Source organism: Mustela nigripes, chromosome 8 (genome assembly GCF_022355385.1).
Source record: "Mustela nigripes isolate SB6536 chromosome 8, MUSNIG.SB6536, whole genome shotgun sequence".
NCBI classification, from domain to species: domain Eukaryota; kingdom Metazoa; phylum Chordata; class Mammalia; order Carnivora; family Mustelidae; genus Mustela; species Mustela nigripes.
This window is the reverse complement of record NC_081564.1, coordinates 87,136,105-87,153,020: the sequence shown is the minus strand read 5'-3', so window position 1 is coordinate 87,153,020 and position 16,916 is coordinate 87,136,105. Positions and strand designations below refer to the sequence as shown.

General features: G+C 43.0%; 1 protein-coding gene across 8 annotated transcripts in view; it reads left to right on the top strand.

Moving 5' to 3' along the window:
• Positions 1–16,916, top strand: part of FBXO15 (F-box protein 15) — a 44,327-nt gene that overhangs the window by 6,866 nt on the left and 20,545 nt on the right. For 7 of the 8 annotated variants that reach the window (XM_059409820.1, XM_059409818.1, XM_059409823.1 and 4 more), the window contains 6 exons: positions 2,299–2,403; positions 5,516–5,758; positions 6,302–6,526; positions 10,092–10,218; positions 11,695–11,777; positions 12,764–12,906. In XM_059409820.1, the coding sequence (XP_059265803.1) occupies positions 2,299–2,403; positions 5,516–5,758; positions 6,302–6,526; positions 10,092–10,218; positions 11,695–11,777; positions 12,764–12,906 (926 nt within the window). The remainder of the gene's footprint in view (positions 1–2,298; positions 2,404–5,515; positions 5,759–6,301; positions 6,527–10,091; positions 10,219–11,694; positions 11,778–12,763; positions 12,907–16,916) is intronic. The other variant, XM_059409819.1, reaches the window with a different exon arrangement.

Sequence of the window (16,916 nt, the reverse complement as noted above, 5' to 3'; positions counted from 1 at the left end):
TTCAAAATTATTCACGTTCTAGTTGATCAAAATGCTTGAAACCATGGAAAGGAGATTAAAGTGTGTTCTAAAAGCTCCAGGGGCCTTTGGGTCTGTTAGTTTCCTGAGCTTTGCAAGCCCATTTTGCCCTGGTAAGGTTCTGCAGGATGTTTTTGTTTTTTTTGTTTTGTTTGTTTTTTTTAAACTAATTGTTTGAACTTGATCCTGAGATGCCTGTGGATTTGTGCTGTACCGAGGCTTCTGGAGCACCACCTCTCTGCTAAGCATTGTCTGGCACCCTGAACACGTGTGGGCACTGCAGATGTTTCCAGTGGGGGGAGTAGGGCTCACATAGCCTGCGTATCGCAAAATCCAGATTCAAACAGAAGATGCCTGATCTCAGGTTTTGGGCTACCAGAGTACATACTTTCAGGTGTTTTTAAAAAGAAATGAGAACTAAAAAAGAATTAAGGACAGCAATTTAACCTTTAAACACTATACTCTGAGAACACTATCTGTCATACAATAATATGATACAAGAAATAGAACGAATATTCATGTGGTTTATCTGTTTGTCAAATATCCGAGGACCTTCTCTGGACTAGATACTGTGCTCTGACACTTTGTGAGTTTCTAGGATTGTCCTGCTTCTCACTTTCCTGTCTCCTTCCCCATCCTCCCCCACCTCCATCCTCTGCAGTATGAGACAATTAGAATCCCACACACAGTGACCCAGTATGGTGTAGATAGTGATTTTTCCAGCTTTGAGGATACCTCATGAACCATAGTTAAGAATGTCTTTGATCCTACCGTTCTAAGTATAAAGTGGGGGTTTTCTGCTTTTGCTAGAAGTACAGGGAGAAGCCTCCTCCCTTCAGCATCTTAGTCTGCTGGGTAGGAAGGTGAACCTCTCTAATGGCCTTTGAATAGGATTTTAGTCTAATTAAATGATTCTTCCTCGATAAGATTTGCCAGATACTATTCTGAAACGTTTTCTTTAAGCCCAGCTCTACATTTCTTTAAGATTACATTTGCTTATAAAAGAGTAACTATGAGTTTTTGTGAAACAGTTGAATCAAGATGTGAAAACTGTGCAACGGGTAATCCAAATGGTCACAAAGTGTATTTTCTTGCAACTTTGCCATCTCTGCGTTAGCAACATTTTGCCGCTTGAAGTGTCTAATTTATTGACTCTGAATGTAAGGAATTTCATTTGGCAGGAGGGATTTAATTAATCCCTAAGCAAAACTGCTTGTTTAACGAATCAGGGAGTCTCTGGTTGAATATCCTCAAAGCTGCTGAGTGGGCGGAGCTCAGCCTGGTGGCACAGACCAGGCACGTCTTGCATTCATCATCTTTCTCCGAGGGTCCATTTTATTCTTTCTCACTATTGTCGCAGTCTTAGGACTGATTATGAAACATTTGATAACCTGACTTTCATTATAATTTAAGAAAGTAAAGTCGTTGAAATCATAAGTGGAGATCGGGGCAAGCCATTTTAAATTGGCCAAAGGGTTTTACTGCCCCAGTTCTCTGTCCCCAGGCCCCCTGCCCCTTGCCCCACAGTCTTCTGTGGCTTGCTTTCTTCCAGCCTCAGGTCCAGAGGTGCCCGTTCCTGACTTCCTAACGTTGGCAAGGCTTTCTGGACATGCTTAGGTTCTGATAGTTGTTTTGTAAAAGTGCAAGATCATAGAAATACATGGGGTATTGAGAATTCATCTCAGTGTCATTTATTTAGGTAATAAATGAGAAAGGAGAAGAGAGTTCAGAAAATCTTATGGGGCTTGGAGTTTCCTTAAAGTGCTGGAGGAAGGCTTCAAAGTGTGAGGATGTGTTGGAAGGGGGCGCATGAGGGGTGGCATGGGTTAGGTGGGAAGGTAAGTGGATATTTCCTATCCCAGCTTCCTCCTCCTCCTCATCTTCTCTTTTCTGAGGAGGAAGATTCTGTGTTATTTTTTAATGAATAGCCAAGAATCTATTCTTTTTCTCTTACTTCATTTTATCTCATCAAAGAAGTGATGGGTACTTTCATGAGGGAGATAGGGAAATCCTGCCTGTGGACTCACAGTGTGTGAATATGGGTAACGTGCCAAGGGAGTTAGCTTGCCGTGACCTTGGGTCTCTGGATTCGTTTAGGTCATGAGGACTGTGGTAGCAGGACATTTCACTTGAGAAACCAGTGGAGGATAAGGATGCAGTTTGCCTCTCATACAGGAGGGGTGCTGGTTGCTCTCTGTTTGGTGGTGAACAGCCAGTTGTTTTCTGGGTAACTTTTAGCTCAGATGCTTGCCTGCCTCTCTGATTTTTTCCCCCTCCCAGGATGCCCCCAGAAATCTTGCTGAAGATCTTTTCCTACTTGGATGCTGTGACCCTGCTGTGTGCTGGATGTGTGAACAGGCGCTTTTATCACCTGGCCAATGACAAGTAAGGAGAAAACCAAATCTCTCTGTCCTCTTTTGATGGTGTTTTGATAGAAGTCATGAAAACTAGTAACACTGTTTTGACTAATTTTTTTAAATTTAAAAGAATTAATTTTGAAAGTGTTTCTAGACACAGATGTAGTATGTCTAATGCTTTAAGTGGTCAAATGGATATTCCCAATGATTCGCATTTATACACTCAAAAAAAAAAAAAAAGGAGTATCTTTGCATGAACTGAAAAAGATCAAACTTGTTATTGTTGTGCTCTTGTCTCCTGTATGGAAGACTGTATCTTCAGTGTCAGTATGTGTCAGTGTGTGTCAGTATGCACACAAGTGGGTTCAGTGTGGGTTCAGGGGAAATAAGTCTGTTCTTGACAATAACTCTAGAATGGATGTGAAGCAATTTTTGTGTCTCTTTCTTAATGACTTCTAATAAGAGGTGAAGACATTCACTAAAGCAAAGTACAGTAAGGCATTTTCATGAAAGAGGTCAATTAAAAATCCCAAACTAGCTTTTTTGGGGGGTTCTTACATTGTTAAAGGATAGAGTTCCGATTGCTCAATAAGTTGATAAATTATAAATAGCTTTGTTTCTCTAAACATCACCTCTCCCCACTGACCTTCACAGGCTCAGATGGTGTAGGCACTGGGCCTTCCAGTGGATTTGGGGCCATACCTCTAGTGATGTTCCTTGCATATTTTCCTTATTAATTATATGCCCATCCCACTTTCTTGGGAGTTGTCCTTTAAAAATATGAGCTTCTGATGCAATTATCTGTGTGTTTGTTTTCTTATTATAAGAAATATCTTAATTGCATACACTGCATTTTATTTTTTTATTTTTTTAAAAGATTTTATTTGTTTACTTTAAAGAGCTAACGTGTGCACAAACATGAGCAGGGGAGTGGGGGAGAAGGAGAGAATCTCCAGCAGACTGCACCCTGAACGTGGAGCCTAACAAGGGGCTCAATCCCACGGCTCCGAGACCATGACTGGAGTCGAAACAGCGAGTCAGGTGCTCTTGCCACTCCTGCTTGTGCTCTCTCTGTCTTTCAAGTAAATAAATAAAATCTTAAAAAAAAAAAAAAATCAGGTGCTCAACCGACTGAGCCACCTAGGCACCCCCCGCACATATTGAATTTTATTTTTAAGAGTCACTGTCTGATATTATAGTCAGTCTTCAAAAAGGGCACGTTAACACTGTTCATTAGAACAATAAATGGGGCCCATTTTGTCAACAACTTGTTGGATTGAAGTTTGTGTGTGCCTGACTGGTAGTCAGAACAGCTAAATACGCTCTTGTCCTCAGATCCACCTCAGTCTTCCAACAGGATGGGGATCAACAAATGAACGTGTCTGGGTTTTAAGTACTTGTTGAAGCGTCTTATACTTGACATTTGTATTTTATAAATAATTACGTGGAACAATCCACACAGGATTTTAATTCTATTAAGAGTGGCACAGGTGGCACAGGTGGCACAGATGGCAGGTGTGGCGGTGCCCGAGGCTGCGCGGGCCCCGGGCGCGCGCTCGCGGGTCGGGAGCCGGCGCGTGCCCGGGAGCAGAGTCGGCTCGGCTGCGGGCGGTGCGGGTGTTCGCCGTGCGGAGGACGAGGGACGCCGGTCGGCGCAGCCGGGGACCAGCTTCTCCGTCCAGGGAGTCGATGAAACTGCGCGCTCAAGGGCTTTTGGCGAAACCGCGTCCGCTTTACCTCGCCGGACCTCGGTCGTCGTCATTTTGCAGCCCTCAGCTCAGGTGGCAAAGGCCAGATGTTCCGGAACGAGACGACGGATCCCCGAGGGCAGAAGACTTGGTGTCGCGGTGGGGTCCGGTCGGGCGGGACTGCGGGGCGCCTCGCGGCTGCGGCGGGGCCGGGCTGCGCCGTTCCGGGGGGCACAGGCCTGCCCCCGGGGCGCGGGGGTCCCCAGCGCGGGGCCGCCTTCTCCTCGCTGCCCCTGGGCCGCGGCCACGTCGTCCCCCGGGCCACGACGCCGAGTGCGGGGACGGCGGTCAGCGTGTCGTTGCGTTTTTCCAGGTGAAGCGCACTTTTCACCGTAGGAAACGGAGTTTAGCCCCGGCTCCGTGCCCCGCAAGAGGCTGCCCCCCAGTTTCTGCCCTTCCCTGAAGGCGACCGTTGGCTGGGAGAGGCCTGCCTGGCGCTGGCGTCGCCCCCGCCGGCTGCCCCCGCCCCGAGCTCCTGGCCCGGGAGCCCCCGGCGCGGGAGGCTCTGAGCTGAATTTGGACCCAGGCTTGTGGCCGACGGGCTCTTGGCAGTCGGGTACATTACTGTTCCCTCACGTCCGTCCGCTGCTGCTGACGAGGCCGAGCGCCCCGCGGGCAGGGGTGTGAGCGCTGGCGGCGGCTGCGGGGCGACCCCGGGGCTTCCGCCTCCTCCTACGCGGACGCGCCTCGGCCGCAGCTTCGCACGCGGGCTCCGGTACACGGTCTGCTCCGTGGGGTCAGTAATAGTAGCTCCTCTCTGGGTTCGTTGATGATCACACTGGTTAACCTTTACAAAGTCCTCAAAGTGAGGACTCAACACAGTGCTCAAAAAATACTGTGATTTTTTTTTTTTTTTTTCGCGCAATAGGCAGCGAATTTTTTCTTTCTTCTCTTTGTGCAAGCATAATGTGTTCCTTGTGGAAAAATTAAAACATAGAAATCAAAAATAACATCCAATTCCATTGCTGCTGACATTTGTCGGTGTGTGTATGTGTATATGGTTCTCTTCTGATCTTTTAAAAAGGTACATACGTAAAAGTACACAATAGGAATCACCAGGTGTATTTCTTGTTATCTCTCTGCAATCTGTTATTCCATTATTGCTGTAGAAAGGTGGTGGTTTGGAGATGCCAAAGACCATGAGATCACTCATTTCAACTTGACCCTGGGAAACAGGCTTTTCCTTTTAGGGTGTGTTTCTGGGGTTGGTGAATCTGAAACACTTGCCTCAAACTGCAGTTCACTGTAACACACGAGCGACTGTAAATGTTCGGTTTGATTTATTCGTGGACTCGGACTGTTTAAAAACAATTGTGCATCTCTGAGGTAATCTGTTGCTACTGCAGGGCATGCCAGTGTCTCTTAGTTAATGTAGCTGCTCTTCTTCCCCAGTTTTATTTGGTTCAGAATCTATACAACTGCATTTTCACCTAAAAGATGTAACTGGAAAGTTAACTCAGCAGAGAAGACCGCTGTATCTATGAAGTCACTGTCGGTTGAGGATAAAGAAGCTGGATATTGGAAGAAAGAATTTATTACAAAGCAAAGAGCCTCTGTAAAAGCCGTGCTCGCTCAGGTTCTCCAGCCTGTCAACCCTGACACAGGCCTTCCCGTCAAAACCAAAGAGGCCCTCAGGTACAAGCGCCCTCTTGAGCCATGCGCGGCGGTTACTTGAGGGCCCCGTTTAACATTTATGTGCCTGTCACTGTGGGAAGGATGACAGAACCCAGGGGACCCTGTGTGTGAGCACATAGGTGCAGCTTAGCCTGTAAGGGACCGTCTTTTGATAGATTCGTATGTTCCTGTGCACTTGTTAGCCATATAGTATTTCCCAATTCCGTATACATGGCCCGAAGTTTTTATGCGAAGCAGAAATAACCTAGGAATCTGCTGTAGTCAAGCAGGAGCACCCAGAGCACCCTTCCTTCTGGGCAGAACTTGTGTATCGCCAGTTCCGAGAACATGGGAGGCGTTCAGTGACTGATGGGTGAGGAGAAAAGCTCTGTAGAGAGAACCATTGATGAACTGATCATTTATGTGGGGTGCTTTTGGAGAACATCAGCTTCAGCTTTCAGGAATTAGATACTTTAGAGATGATATGTGTAGTCGACTTTAGCGGTTTTTTTTGTTGTTGTTGTTTCATTTTTTTTCCTCCTGCAACAAGGCAATCATTTTTAGCTTTTCTTTCTCCAGAATATCTGGTTTATGTTGGGTAATTATATTGAAAGCAAAAAATGGACAAGAGTACGTCATGGAACACACTGATGTTTCCGTACATGATTCATCAGTGACGATTCTGTGGTATGGCAAAAACTGGCCACAGCTGGCCATGCTGGCAGCCTTAGATTTGTGTGGTGTGACGCCAGTTTTTATGGACCGGTCTAAAGCCCCCTCCAAAAATGGGTAAGTACTAATTCAACAAAACCTTTGGGTGAGAACATCTTAGGTATAAATACTTGTACATTAAAAATACCATCAGCAGGGGCGCCTGGGTGGCTCAGTGGGTTGAGCCTCTGCCTTCGGCTCAGGTCATGATCTCAGGGTCCTGGGATCGAGCCCCACATTGGGCTCTCTGCTCAGCAGGGGGCCTGCTTCCTTCTCTCTTTCTGTGATCTTTGTCAAATAAATAAATTAAAAAAATACCATCAGCATATTTTAATTTGGTTTCATCTTAAAGACTTCTCGTGCATTGCAGATCACTATAGAATAGAAAAAGAATGGATTTTTAACATTTATGATTAGATCTAAATTTAGTGTCCTCATATGTTAGTTGTCTGTAACAGAGAATAGTATTCTCGTTAACAGAGAATAGTATTCTCGGTAGCAAAATTCCTAGGTGACTGATGGCTAACCTTTTGAGTCCTTAGTTTTAACCATTTTAACACAAAGATATACAAAGCTATTATATCTATTTTTAGTAAATGGTACAGTAATCATAGTTTAAACATTAGGTCCTAAGGTAATGATTCTTACTTTTATGTGCCTTTCTGTTGGATTGACTAGATGTGTGACCTTGGGCAAGTGGCTTAGCCTCTCTGTGCCTCAGCTTTCCCATGTGTGGAAGGGATTAGTGGTGATGGTGAGGAATGCTGAGCATGTGTGGCTGTTGTGAAGAGGACCAGAAGGTTTCACTGTCAAGTGCATTAGTCAGATCTGTGGGTGTCCCTTGCTGATGTGCACCGAGTCCTCACTTAGGGCTCTGTGCTGCGTCCACATGCATTCCAACTCTCTCCCACTCACTCTGCTGGTCATTAGTCTCTTTCTCTTAAAAGCCAGATGCTGTCTTCTCTACCGTCCTGACCTCCGAGTGTGAGCACAGCTACATAGAAGGCACGGCGAAGGTAGAGGTACACAGGTCATAGCTGCCTTCTCCAGGGTTGGTTTCCTGCCCTCAACTGCCTCCTTCACTGCCCGGCATCCATTGATGTTGCCATGGCATCTAACAACATCTGATGTTGTTCCTACCAGCCTGCGTGCTGGGGTTCCACCCCAGGTTTCTCTCACACGTCACATGTGTCCTTGGGATGGAAGGTATTATTGTGGTGCGAGAGCATTCTTTCATAGCTTCCCTGGACACAGACACATTTTTACAACTTTGTAACCCAGGACCTTGTTTTAGCTTCAGCTCTCTGGTGCTGATACTTTGAGGATGTTTCAGGATTAGGTTTCTCCTTGTGCTGGGAATGTGAGCGTTGGGCTTCTCAGTGGTGATAAAGCTGGTCTCATTGTATTCTGAAAATAAACTTAATGCTACTAAAAATAACACACGAATGATTTTCCCTGATTACATTACTGAAGATATTTCGGAAGCATGTTCACTTTTATAATTGGTACCTGTATTTGGATAAATCTTTGAAATTTCCTATGGTGTCATGATAGACACCAGATTTTTCTAAGATAGTGTTTAGTTTCATGCACTAGGAAATGGTGTTTGGAGAATCAGTCCACTGTCTCTGTACTAATACAAACAATATGTTACTTGGCATATCACAAAATATTATTTAAAGTATTAGGACAACACTATTAACATCAATTAAGATGGTCATGGAAGACACAGTGGATAGGCTTGAACTCTAAAGCTGAGTTAAAGCTATTTTGCTCCTGAAAACTGCCATATGAGTCAGGAATCCTAGATACCGTGCAGTGGGGGGAGTGCTAGAATTCATTGGGAAAATTGATTTAGTGTAATTTATTTCCATTAAAACTCAGTGGACTTCAGAAAGTGTTTGATAAGCTGTGGGGAACAGACATTGAAAGTGTTTTTTAGGAATCTGTTTTGAGGGGCTCTTTGTTGCAAGTGGGAGAGTGAATGCTTTTATCATGTAGAAATTCTCACATGCATCTGTGTGACAGCAAAGGAGAAACTTGGTGATTGTTATTTGAGTCTTTTTTGTTTCCTCCGTGAGAAGATTTTCAAGAATAGTGAAAGCCTTATTTATGTAATTTGCAATTTGAATTTTCCTGTATTTGAAACCTTTCTAGTCAGACTCATTAAATTTTCTTTTCTGCAAGTATTCTCCATGCTGTGATTTATGCTATATGTCTCCAAGGTATTAGCCTTCATTTCTCCTCTCTGTGTGGCCTGGGAGGCCGAGGCACATAGGGAGTTCGCCTGTTCTCTCTGGAGTCTGTTTAAACTGCTGTGCAGCTGTGGTCTGACTAGTCTCCTTTTGGGCCCACTGAAGAGTGTGAGAGGAGGGTTTTCATGCCCTGCTCAGCCTCATCTGTCCACACTGATAACCACAGAGGCAGTGACTACCGTTTCTAAGCACCTTGGGGTTGGATCTAAGGTTTTCTTGACGTCGGACTTAGGTTCCTAACCCTGTGTTTGGCTTTCTCCCTGTGTATTCTACCTAACTGGGGTATATTTTTAGGTCACACATCACACACACACTTGGCGACCACCACTCCCTAACTGGTTTTCAGCCCAAAAAGTCCTTTGAAGATTGAGGGAGAGACCAGGTTAGTCTGGAAGCTGCCGATTTGGTTCTGATGCTTAAAGCCTCCCCCTCTCACGCTTCCACTTGGAAACAGTGCCACCGCAGAACTCCTTAGTTTCTGATTCTTTTACTAAGTGAACATTTGAATACCTTTCTCCTGCCAGCTGGTGTCTTAGGTGCTGGAGAAGAATGCTGGAAGGCCACATGGCCCCAGTTCCATAGGGACTTGCCTCAAATGGTAGGCTATGTTTATTGGCCACTGAGAGCTCACCTGCCTTTAATTTCTACATCTATATGATTTCTATATATCTATATATTTTATATAGATATATCTATATTTATCATTGTAGCACTTTAGAAGTTTCATTCTGTTATTTTTACCTCTTATGATGAATAGCAGAGTTGTGTTTCCGTACACATCTGAGTTGTTACTTCCTCTTGGACATTAATTCAATGCGCAGTTCACGGTGGATCTCCTTCATGACAGCAGTCAGGAGATTTTGGTTTAAATTCATTTTCCAATATTAAAATGTTTACCCTCTCTGAATTATCCTTGATAAAACTTTAAAAGGTATATATATCTGCTTTCAGACAGCACCTTGAGACCACCTCCTTTTTGTCATTTAAAATATTTCATCTTTGCTTATGCATTATATCCCTTGATTAGGAGTACATATGGGAATCTACTTTTGATGATAGCATTGTGCTGGGCTCTGAGGGGAAGAGGAGAGAAGATGGTTCTTTTTCACCCTCATGACTCTTTGACTTCTGACTGAGCTGTTGAGTTGATAGTAAGAGCGAGGAGGAAGGGAAGGAAACCGGTTGGGTGGGAAACTTGGGTGTGTCCATTTTCCTGCTATTTATAGGAGTTGTTTATGTCCCGACCCTGCCCACAGCGTTCATTAACGGGGTGCACATTATTAGCGTGCTCTTCTAAAGTCTTCTTGGGTACACTAGACAGAACTGATAATACTCCAGATGTGAAAACTCATTTCTCTCTTTCCTTTCTTTGGCATGGATGTACAAAGACCTCGGTGGCATTCTTTAATTGCAAAGTACAATCTAAGTAAGTTAACTGAATCCACCATGATTGGCTGGGACAGCCTGATTCGGATCTTCTGTCTACACCCAGGCCTCCTGGTGGGGCTGTGGAAGGTAAGGTTCCGTGCCTGCCTGCACTATGCCGTCTCCCTCCCGCTCCATGTTGACTCACCGTCATGCATGACCCCAAATGTGAGGTGCCTCCAACCTTCCAATAACCACAGTCTGTTTTATGCTCCAGCAACTTCATTTTCCTAGCTAAACGACCCCCTGTTCAGTGGAGGCCCCTCTACTGTTCTGCTGTCACCAGTGATAGGTGACCTGCTCCTCTCTGCATGGTTTTGTTCATGTTCTCCCTCCCATGTCATGGGAGCCTCCCCTTCCTCCTTCCCAGCAGTCCCTGCTCCCTCCTCCTCTCACATCCCGTGTCTGCCAGAGGGTCTCTTACTGTGTATTTTCCCAGTCTCCACATGTGTTTCTGAGCCGGTACCTGTGGCCTTACATGTAATCTGCCTTTCAGGAGACAGTGTCTAAAGAGTTCTCCTCTCCCACTAGATGAGGTTTCTTTTTTCCTGGGGTGAGACTGTTGACTGGCTCCTTCCTTTGGGGTTACTTTCTGGGAAGTCACTTCGGCCACGAGCATAACAGTGTGATGTTCCCTGTGCACCACATGTGGATGGAGATCCGTGGCCTCAGTTTGTGGGGCTTTAAGATGGAAGTTCACAAATGAGAATAGCAGTCCACAAGTCTGAGTGAGGCCCGACAGAACTAAGATCTACGGCATCGACCTCTTGTCATACTTTGTCTTTCTCAACCTGCTGGGGCCATCAGTTTTCCTATCCCTCCCTCGCTCTCTGTGTGAGGGTGACTTGTAGCCCACACAGCAGTTGGCTTGTTGGGCACCTCCTTGACTTGAATTCATCTGTGTGTTGGCGTACGTAGTTATGAGGACCCTGGTTGGGCCGGTCATCCTCTGGCTGGCTACTGGAGAGCGGTGCCTCAGATTGACCATTCTGGGTTATCTCCACCAGTCAGTGTCAGCTGTGAATTTGGGCAGGAATGGATGTCTGTTCCTCTACAGTCACATTTTCTGCTACTCAACCTGGTGGCTGAATCTGTTCATTCCCACTGGCTTTGCCAAGTTAAGCAGGTACTCAAGAGAGGAACCTGTGCCACTAATGTTAAGTATTTGTGGAATTAATCTTGTATATGTGAAGGTCTTACCAGTATTGTCTTATCTTGGGAAAGATTTTGAAAGAACCTGGAACTAACCATGTGTATTTTCACGATGCACGTATAATAGAGTATTTTGATATTTCACAAGTGCTGGTGATATGATTGACATCACAGGATGTTAATCCTTTTGGTACCACCTGCTCTGTGTATTTGGGTGAATTGTGGTCCTGCTGTCAATATACTATGGAAATCTTCCTGGATGGTAATAATGTATTAGCAGGAATAATGCTTTAGGACTGTGGTGATCTTGCAGTGGTAAGAAATTGCATCTATCCATAAGATGAATGTGCTGCGACCTTGTGAAAGATTAAAATATTTCAGTTGAAAATGTATTCTTTCTAATTAACTTTTCAGAGGGAGGAAGAGCTGGCTTTTGTAATGGCAAATCTTCATTTCCATCACCTTGTGGAGAAGAGCACGTTAGGCTCAGCCACTGTGTATGTATTTATATGTGGGTGTGTTAAATTTTTGTATAGTCAATGTAAAGGATTAGAAGTTGATACCATCTTAATATCCTGAGAATAGCTACAAGATCTTCTGTTTTCAATCAGACACAAGCCAACAGGTGTAATTATTTAGCTGTTGCTAGAATAATTGGATTATTCATGAGCACACATTTGCTTTATTTGTTCTGGGTTCAGGATTATGTTCCCAGTAGAACAGTATTATGGGGGCAGGATAGCGTGTCATGAGCTTGTTATACAGGACAGTGTGTCGTTACCACAAGATGCCGGTGCCTCAAGATGCTTCCCATTCTTTGCACTAACGTGCGTTTCCATATCTTGCAAGGCACGCAGACATCTGGCCAAGTCAGGTCTGCAGATGCATTTTTCTTGGTCCACACAGTGTGTGTCTTTCAATGAACTTGAAGGTCTTTAGTTGGAGAATATGCTTTTCATCTCACGACTGCTCTCATACTCAATTTTTTAAAAAAATTATCTGAAAAGTTCCTGGATGCTTTTGAGTTTGCTGCCTTACCCCAGTAAGGTTTTTCTTACTGAACAGAAGTGTTCATCACAGCTGTGGCTCTTCAGCCAGGGTTCCTGCTCTGTAGGTCTGTTGTTTGGTGCCTTCTCCTGCCGGGCAGCTCCATCGTGTGACACCTGAGACTCCGGATGAGCAGAGCTGTCTTTGCAGAGCTGCTGGCCTAGGCACGTCCCAGAAACACGCTCCTCCATGGTCATCTGGGGCATACTTATGGAACTCATTCCTTTGCCCGTTTTTATAGAAGTTGGTGAGGGGAACACAAGGCGGTTCTTTCAAGTTCCTGGTGTGGAAGACTATTGGGAACCCTGTAGACGATTGATAGGAGCTGGTGTTTGGATGGATGCTAATTTTTTTTTTTTTTAAAGAGTATTTTCAGCTTAAACATTTTATCTGTGTTGTTGACAAACTTGTGTGTATGTTTTGTTTTGCTTTTTAGCCCCTACGAGCTACCTCCTCATACCCCTCTTTTGGATGACCACCCAGAGTACGGACTGCATGGCTACCAGCTCCATGTTGATATGCACAGCGGTGGAATTTTCTACCTGTGTGGCACATTTCGCAATCTCTTTACCAAGAAAGGTGAAACTAATTGATTTTTTGTTTCAGTATGAAATTAAAAGGTTGGAGACAACAGGGGACCAGTTTTTATATCTGAGTTAAGAATTGTCTCTTCACTGATCATCTGTTGACACTCTGTATTCCCATACCCATACCTCATCCTAGGACTTATGAAATCCCGTGGCTAGATCTAGTCTCTTTAGTCTTGGGCTCTGTCTCCTTCATTACAATCTCTCTGCCTTCTGGAATATTCTCTACTCATCTTTTCTGCTGATACTTTCCTTACTGTTTAGCCCTGCTGTGCCTCCCCCGCCCACCCCAAATTTCTTCCCTTCTTTCTCGAAGGAATTCGAGAAAGTGTAGCATCTGTCCAGGATAAGAATAAAGAGAAACCACCCTTCTGTATATACTGCATCCATGTTTCTCATGCTCACCAAAGCCGAGACAAAGACTGGAGAAGGCTGAGAGGGACAGACCTCAGTTGAGTGAAACGAAAGAGGAATGTAGACGGCCCCCTGTTCTGCTTTGTCTTGTCGTTTCCTCCTTTTTTTTTTCTTAAAGATTTTTTAAATTTTACTTGAGAGAGAGAGAGGGAGAGGGCACAAGCGCGGACCAGCAAAAGTAGAGGGAGAACCAAGTTCCCCACTAAGCAGGGAACACGAAACCAAGCTCAATCCCAAGACCCTGGAATATGACCTGAGCTGAAGGCAGATGCTTAACTGACTGAGCCACCCAGGTGCCCCTCAAGTTAAACATTTTTGGAAACAATATTTTATAGGGGAAATTTTATACTTCATTTCTGAATATCCTGCTTCCCAGAATTCTTTCATTTAATAGATTTGATATCCATTACTAATCCTTGCCTGAATCAATTTAATTTAGAGTTTAGAAAATGGTAATTTTCTAATTTTTGGTGATTTTTCTTATGAATAGTGATTTTCTAATACTTATACATTTATTACCTGAGATTTTCTAAAGAAATTCCCCACATTAACTGGTGGGCTCCTGTAGTGGCAGGGTTAATGAGCTTTCTCTTTGACCACCAATGGTGATGAAGGACTTGATGTTATCATCACTCCATGTGGTGGGGATTATTTTGAGTGCACTCTCTCTCTTCTTTGCTGTTTAGTGTCATTGTGGACTCTTGTTTTTTTTATTTAGTCATTAATGTATAGACAACTATAGACATCATTCTTTTTGAAGCTAAAATTGTCCTTGGTTTGGTCAGTGGGTCTACTTCAAGCCAGCTCCTGTGCCCTTTTAATACACCCTCATTAGTCTTTAAGTCTTTGTTTTTTAACTCAGGATTTCTAGGTTTTTCTTTGCCTGTTGGCATTTTTATTAGAATTATGTCAAATGTGTATATTGACCTAAGGTGAATCAACATCTTTGTTGTTGAATTTTCCTCCCCAAGAATGTGGTTTATTTTTCATTGTGTCCAAGAATACGTACATGTCTTTTAGGGTGTTTCAGAATTTTCTTCATACTAGTCTTACACATTTCTTGTTAAGATCTTTAGTATTTTATCTTTGTTACTTCTTTTAAATTGTACCTTCCGTTTGTAATGTTTTTCATGGCTTGGTCTCAGGCCACTTCATACAGCAAGTTGGGAAGTATTCCTGCTTACTTCTGGGGTTTTGGGGGGGCTTTTACATGGAATTGGTAGTAGGTCTCCTTAAATGGTTGGTCACCTGGGAAGCAAGCCATCAGGGCCTGGAGCTTTCTTTGTGGGAAGGTTTTAACTACAGCTTCAATTTTTTCTATAGATAGAGGGCTACTTAAGTTATCTCTTTCTTCTTGCATGAGCCTTGGTATTGTGTGTTTTTTAAGACATTTGTCTAAATATTAATTATGTTAAGATCAGTGGGGTAAGGATTATTTTGGCTTGCTTCTTCTAGTACAAATTTCTCTGTGAATGTTCACCAAATGATGGGCCCCTATATCCATCGTTTTACTAGAGACTGAAAAAATGATGTTTCCTTAGTTCAGTCATTCCCTCTATGCCCATTATCTAGTATCCTTCTGTAAAGAAGAATTTTCTCTTATCATCTGTTTGGCTACCTGAAATGTGATTAGTTTGGGAAGGGCAGGGCACGTGCTTGAGTCCTTCTTTTTATTTACAGAATAGTGATAAATGCTCTACTAGTCTTCAGAGATGACTTAGAGGGTTTTTTTTTGGGGGGGGTATTATTTTGAACTCATAGATTAAAAAGTCTAGTTTATGTATTTTCAGTCATTATTCCTTTTATAGTTATTGTGATGCTCAACTTGTCATCTTTTGTGGTCTTTTGACATGACATGATTCATCTTTGGTAGCTTGCTTGTACTCTAACATGACCAGATACCTCAGGCTCATCTTATCTGTTTCTTGTGCACATTTGGAATTACCTGTTTTCCTGAGGAGCTCTGGTTCCCTTTAGTTCCACTACACGATGGCATTTAGAAACAATAACTTGGATCTTGGAGATGCACGTTGCTCTTGGGTTTTCATTCCCTTTAGCGTTTTCAGTAGGCAGTGCTAAGAAGTTTGTAATTTTTATAGTGGGAAGAAATAAATCATGCATTCATGTAAATGAAAGATTCTAAGGTTTTTAATTAACTTATCTTTGCCTCTATACTTGTATCTCTTTCTCAGGCTGAAAATCTTTGTCCCAAACAATATCAAAATATTTAATAATTTTAAAATGGAAAACTATTGATATTGTTACTAATAATGAACCCACTGACTGTTCTTTTAGTTAAGATTTTCCTGCTGCTCTTTATGGGCTTAAGATGCACCACGACAGAGAGCGAAATCATCCAAAGTAATCCCGTGTGTGGTTATGCTGCCACTTACCATACAACCAGAGTGATTTGTTTCAGTTGATTTTTTTATTTTTCGGGATTGCTTTCCTTCTATATTTACATTAAAAATTTTTCATTCCACATTTACATGGTTTATGGTTGAAACTATAAACAAGGAAGCCCGGGGAGGTTTGCTCCCACCTTGTCCTTCACCCCTGCTCTCTCCCTTCCCCCAGTGGTGACCCTGTGTATTGATATTGGCCTTTGGCTTATTCTGTAGATGCTCTTTTCTGAATATACAATGCTACAGGTCCGCATGTTTCTATTTCTCCCAGCTTTTCTAAAGGGGCACACTGTACTCCTTTTTGAAAGTTCCTTGCTCTTTTCCAGTTGGTAATAGATTCTGGAGATTACTCTTTAGAATGACATGGAGATTTTTCTCGTTCTCTCTTTTGAAACCAGCTTTAGGTAGGCAGTTTGTTAATGGTTTCTGTCTGTGGTTTCCAGGATTACAGAGAGTGGTATAGTAAATAAATGACCTTTTCCTTTTATATTTCCTTTTATATTTCGCCAGTTTGTCTTTGGAATACTTTCTGAGGATTTCTAGGTCAAAGGGCAAATGCACATATACTTTTGGAATAGACTGTCAAATTCCCTTTTATGTGGGGGGATTTCTAACTTAATAATGGTATGAAGTCAATAAAATGTTTTATTACTGGGGATGTTTGTTCTAGGTTTGTATTATGTGTTTATACAAGGCAGTTAAGGAACTTTCTATTCCTAAAGTACTTGGATTTAAAACAAAATATTGAGAATGGTGGGTAAATGTCAACTGTGTCTCTGGGCAGTACTGATGCCCACATGACTCCGTCTCTGTGAGGCTATTCATGTAGCCGGGTTCCTTAGTCTGTCTTCTAGTGGGAAACATCCTGGAGCTTCTGACAGAAGCTTCTCATGTCATGTGTCTGCTTATTTTTAAGCTACTGTTGGTATTTAGTGTTTTTCCATTTACACTCAGATTATTTATAGTTTCATTTTTTAAAATCTGCTTCTGATCTGGTTATAATCAGGTTTTTTACTTTTCATTGAATCAGTTTTTAGTATTTATATGATTTCCTAGAATGTTGTCTGCTTTGTGTAGGTTTATTTTGATCTCTTTCTAGCTTTTTGAGTTGGCTGCTTTATTGTTTAATTCTCAGGGTTTCTTGTTTTTTTTTTTTTTTTTTTTTTTTTTTTTTTTTTTTTTT